The sequence below is a fragment of the Oryzias melastigma genome, linkage group LG1 (genome assembly GCF_002922805.2).
Source record: "Oryzias melastigma strain HK-1 linkage group LG1, ASM292280v2, whole genome shotgun sequence".
Lineage (NCBI taxonomy): Eukaryota > Metazoa > Chordata > Actinopteri > Beloniformes > Adrianichthyidae > Oryzias > Oryzias melastigma.
In genome coordinates, this window is record NC_050512.1 from 11,536,051 (window position 1) to 11,542,050 (window position 6,000).

General features: G+C 36.6%; 1 protein-coding gene across 1 annotated transcript in view; it reads left to right on the forward strand.

Annotated features, from left to right (window-relative positions):
* The window catches only part of col5a3b (collagen, type V, alpha 3b), a 41,718-nt gene extending 39,469 nt beyond the window's left edge, over positions 1-2,249 (forward strand). The window contains exons 65-66 of the mRNA XM_024259738.2: positions 672-905; positions 1,005-2,249. Coding sequence (XP_024115506.1) covers positions 672-905; positions 1,005-1,151 — 381 coding nt within the window. The 3' untranslated portion in view covers positions 1,152-2,249. The remainder of the gene's footprint in view (positions 1-671; positions 906-1,004) is intronic.
* The last annotated feature ends 3,751 nt before the right edge of the window (positions 2,250-6,000 follow it).

The following is a 6,000-nucleotide window of genomic DNA, read 5'->3' on the forward strand; positions in this document are numbered from 1 at the left end:
GTTTTCTCATGTTGAAGTTATTATTTAGCGTCATTAATTTTATTTTGCAATAACAGTCTTTGTCACACCATCACTGGTTAGTAGCTTTTTATTAACAATTAAAGATATTTTTTTCTCTTTTATTGTTTATAAGACTGTCTCTGAATCTTTATCATTTCAAAATCCTCTGCAGACTTTGTCTTCATTAGTTTAATGCCAACATTAACCAGGTTTCTGCTTGACAGGAAGTTTAAGAGTAAAATGGCATCAAATGCAAAAGATGAGCAAGAATTTCTGGGAGTTCCTTAAAACAAAAGGCATTATTTTTCAGGATTTAATTCTAGTTTGCCTGTTGCTGAAAACTCTAATACTTTTACATATTATATATTAATAAGACGACATAATTGTAGCTATTTTAGTGTTATTTTTTATCTTCTATTTTCAGTTGTTTTTATTATTATGTGTTTTTTTTAACTATAGTAACAAATGAAATTAAATTTGTGGGATAAATTAAAGTTCTATTGGGTTTCAATAAATATTGTTAAACGATGCATTTCTTTTTTCCTTAAAAAAATAAATAAAATAAAGTAAAATAAAATAAAATCCACACCAAAAATGGTCCGTCTTTGTTTGTTTTATTAATCTACAGAATACTCTTTTGCTAATATTTGTGATTGTGGTGTTTTGTCCAGTTTTCTTACTCAGGGTCAGAGGGCACGTCCATCCACATCGTCCAGCTGACCTTCCTAAAGCTGCTAAGTGCCACAGCCAGGCAGACATTCACCTACCACTGCCTCAACTCTGCTGCCTGGCTGCACGCTGCTGCCCACAGCCACCAGCATGCACTGCGTTTCCGAGGCAGCAACGGGGAGGAGCTCACGCACGAGAACACTCACTATATCAATGCACTGTACGATGGGTGCCAGGTGAGGAACACTGATGGAACTTTAACATAATAACCTCAAACAGTGTATATTTAAAACAAAAGAATGTAACTGTTCATATATATCCTATGTCTGATGCAGGCCCGCTCAGGACAGGAGAGAACCGTGTTGGAGTTTGACGCCCCGCTCTCAAACACGCTCCCCATCATCGATGTCGCGGTCTCCGATTTCGGAGCGGGAAACCAGAAATTTGGTTTTCAAGTTGGTCCAGTCTGCTTTAACGGTTAACGAACTTTACGCTGGAGACAACAGCAGGAAATTTTTTTTTTTATTTTTATCACTGAAAGAGCCGAGGACACTTTTGACATGCAGAAAAACCAAACGACATTTCAGGCCGCATATTTATGAGTCAGTGTACCTACAGCAGTATTCTCAAGTCCACACGTTCACTCCCCTTCCTGCAGATCCATTCACAAACTACTCATTGTTTAACTTATCTCTCAGATGCTGCGTTTTCTCAAGAAGTACATGTATTTTATTGTTGGCCTGTCTTCTTTGAAGGAGTGAGTGGTGCTTTCACAGTTTGTCCCATATAAATATTATGATCACTGAATGCAACACATGTAAGCTCAGTATCTCAGCAGCATGCACTCTGGTCTTTGTTGCCAACAAACCTCAATTATTTTGTTACACTTTTTTTATTGTTATAGTTTTGTTATAATTATTTCGTATATGGTGTATACACTGATGAGCTGCAACAACGTTTGGTGAAAGACATCCCATCACAGCGCACTGTGCCAAAAGTCACGGGCCTCCAGGGAAAAACTCAGAGTAGGCTGTACTTGTCCACGCAATCTCGCCACTCTGCCGCTTCCAAAGGATTCAGTCGGCTGCCCAGACGGAGACGTCCACTCCACACCTGAGGAGGAGCCAAATGACTTAGAGCCTGCGGTTTGTTGTTGGAGCAGATCGGTGTATTTTACAGTTAAATTCATGGTGCTAACATGTCGGTCCATGCAGAGTACACGTTTTTGAAAAAAGGGATTCGGGGGCAAAGTATTTGTTATGAGTTTGTACTTTCTGTGAAACAATGTTTTATATTTTGTCACTATAAAAAAATAAAATGGAGGTATATGATTGCCTCAAAAGGTTGATGTTCGTGTTTTTGAGCAGAATCAATGAATATCTTTTAATAAACATGTATTTAGGTTGAATAGAGTAGAATAGAATTTAGAATTTAAGCTTTATTACTCCCAAAGAAAATTCAAAAGCGGCCATCTGCTTGCATTTATAACCACACTATCATATAAAAAGAACAAAAAACATTTAAAAAATTAAAAGATTAAAATCTATCAATAAAAAATACAATGAAATCATAAAAAATTCTATGAGGTTTTCTATTGATGCTCAATTACGTAGTAACAAAGACCTCCTTAGAGTCTGTCTGTGGAACAACGTTTGGCTAGTACAATCAATCAATCGATCGATCGATCGATCAATCATTTATTTATCAAACAGGAAAGGATTAAAACAAGCAGGCCTGACACAGTTAATCACTGGTTTTCAGCAGGTTCCTGCTCTGCAGAATGTAAAATTCAAGACAAAATACACAGAAAGACAAACAGAAACAGCCACACGCTCAAAGACAGTAGAGACAATTAGCACGAAAAGGGTTAAAAGTCACATCAGTGGTTGCAACTGTATCTGAATTAAATATTGTTCACATTTTCTCTTGAACAGGATGTGTGGAGCTACAGTCCCGATGGCTTGTGGAAGATTGTTCCGGGCTTTAGTGAGCACATAAAAGAAAGGTTTCTGGCAGTAAGAGTATTTAAAAGCCAGTAAAGGCAGAAGTCCATTTATGCAGGATTTGGTTGAACTACAGTAGTACTCAGGTTCTTTAGGGCAAAATTATTTGTTTTATAGAACGCAAAAAGCTGAAACAATGTCTGCAAAAGAAAAGATTGGTCATTAGATGCTAAGGTTTTGATAAGGAATTAGATGGATTGCAACCCAAGTGAGAGAGAAACCACAAACAGGAAATTTAAAGAATAAAGATGATGCTGATTGAACGGGTTTTTGTCTCTGAACATAAAACCAACAACAAGTTATCAGAGTTTTTCTCTGATTATGTTCTTGTAGTCTTTTTTTCCTGAATGCATTGATGGATGTAAAAGTAATGACGAGTTCCTGAAAATCCCAGAGTTAAACTGACATCATTCTTTAAGCACACACTAATCCATGTTCAGTATTAGCACATTTGTATGGATTTGCATTCAGCAGCTTCAACTGTTATTCAATTTTTGACTTTTAAAAAATCTATCTTTACTTCAAATAGTCGTTCTGAAATTATGCTTCCATAGTTGCAGCAATAATGTATATGAATAAGTCATAAATTTGATCAGTTTTATGTAGATTTATGAAAATGTTAAAAAAAAGCTAAAATAAAAAGTACTGCTGTTTAAAAAAACAAAACCTGCTGTTTCACACATATGTAACTTTGTGACTCTTAATTGACATAAAGATATGAAGTATTAGTTTTCTGTTTTACTATGAATACTGATTCAGTATTCATCCATGGCGTGAGCATGCATCATTTCTATCCTTATCCCTCCATAATCTTTCATTTCATTTCATGCCGCCCTCACTCCAGCCTGTCTGGCTTCTCTGCATGCTCACATGTTAATCTGTCAAGCATGGCAGCAACACTTCCCGGGAGAATGAAACTTTAACCAGATGAAGCACATGAACTGTTAGCTCATCCGGGAATGCTTAACTGCTAATTTTCACTGATAAAATATGAATGATGTGGCATGTAAGATATCACATTGTGCTGAACCAAAGTCAGCTCTGTTCTAGTCGGATGAGGAAATCCAACTGTTTTTTACTTCCTATTTACTCTCATCTTTTATAATTTAAAGGTATATTACACTGACGTAAGACATTGAAATATATGAAAAGATTTTTTATTTATTCAATTGAAACCGTTTGTTAAGGAAATAATTTCAACAAAAAATTTTCATTAAATTAATTATTTTCTTAAAGAAATTTGAGCAAGATTTTTGACTCAATATCAATTACTTTTGCAATTTTGCTGCTAAAAGACTTTAATTTTAAAAGTGGTTTAAAAATATCAAGAACATGCTCTTCCTTCGACAAATATTTGTATAACTACTATGAAAATCATGAATCATGAATCACGTCTCCAAGAATACTACACTTACTACATCTCCCATCAGCCCCACTGTGCAGTCCCTTAATGCCGCTCACCTGAATCCAATCTGACAATCAACCACCTGCTTCTTAAGCAGCACAGAGGTTTGCTTTGTGTGAAGTATTGTTTTATGCCACTCAGCCTGCATTACTGAGCATTTTTATGTTGACCTGATCTTATGTTTCTGACCCTACTTATTCTCTGACTGCTGCCTGAACTGACTCTCACCTGAACTCTCACCTGAACTCTCACCTGAACTCTCACCTGGACTCTCACCTGGACTCTCACCTGGACTCTCACCTGGACTCTGACATCTCTAATCTCTTTTTGGATGATCCCACACTTGTGACTCATCTATACCTGTCTGACTCTGATGTAGCTTTGTGGACTTCTAGCAGTGCTTCGTTCCTGTCTGAACTAATAAAACTGCTGCAATTGGAACCAGGTGTCTGCACGTTTGTGACAGGTATTTTACAGAATTTATTTATTTATTTATTTTTTAAATACATGATCATTATTTAGAGACAGCCTTAAGCCAGAGCAGGATCTGGGGTTTAATCTTTAAAGTACTGCTTCTTCATGGAACATTTTATTCTAATACTGTGCAATGAATTAAAAACAGACTCATAATGTACTTTTTTTTTTTTTGTCAGCTGTCCTTAGGGGCTTTTGAGTTTTCTGGTTATTTTACATTATTTAATGATTTTTGCATCCTCCTTTTAAAGCTAGTTCCAGTCAACAATTATAACCATTTTTGCTATAGCAAAATACTTTTTGATGGGATTCACTATTACGTTTTTTTTTTTCTCACAAAAATTAAAGGAACACTTTTTTTATTGGGCCTGGCATGAATTGAATTAAACCTGTCTGATATTTTCTGGTTGGTTCAGCAGCTGAGGGCCTCGTTAATCAATTTCAGCTGGATTGGTGTTGATGGAATTAACAACAGGTGCACTTCAGTAGCAACAATTAGAAAACCCTCAAAACAGGACTGGTGTTACATGTGGAGGTCATTTCAAGTTTCTCCTCTTGATCTTTTTAGGCTGGTTTTCCACTCGTGCTGATTTTGTGTTTCTTTAAAAATGCTCCTTTAATTTTTGTGAGCAGTTTATTTGAACTAACCGTGTACACATGTAGTCACAGGGTCAAGTTGAGTTCATAGATTTACGCCAATAAAAATTTGTGGTTGAAATTTTTCACATGATGGAGACCATGTAGATATAAAGAAAGCTCAGAGTGAGACTTTTACTTGCATGGTAATACAACAAAAAAATTGATATTCATGCATGTGGATGGTAGAGGTTAAAATAGGAGAATTTAAAAGAAAAAGTTGAAGGGACTGAATGAAAAAGGTGAATTTGAATTCAAGCAGGAAAAGGAAACAATTCAGCAGGTAATTTAATACTGGAATAAAAACACAAGTGACATCACTTTTTTAAATAAAGGTTTTTTTCATGGATGTTGTGCATCAGTCTTGTTTACAAATGGACTCACAAACTTTGTGAATGATCAAGGTTCTTCTGCTTCTTCCTTTCTTCCGCCTCTCCTCCTGACCTCTCTCAGGCGGCGGTTGTTTGCAGCCAGACTCTCCTCTCAGCCGACAGCAGGACTGTGAGCCTCTTTTATTACCAGAGGGGATTCACAGCCACAGCTCTCCGTGAACTTGGAGCAAATGAGGGAGCTGTCCACACTGAATGTCTTTTTTTTCTGTTTGCATTTTTACTCCTTTTTTTTATATATATATCTTCATGCATAATTTCAGATTCAATGCTGGGTCAAGTTGAAAGCAGAGGGAAGTGACAGCAATGGAGCCAGCTAAAGAAACCCTGTGGGTGCTGCAGCTGCTGCTGACAGTCCCTGCATGTACGGTAAGTCACAGCCTGAACTCTACATCAGTCTCATGGATGGAGTATCACTTTGATC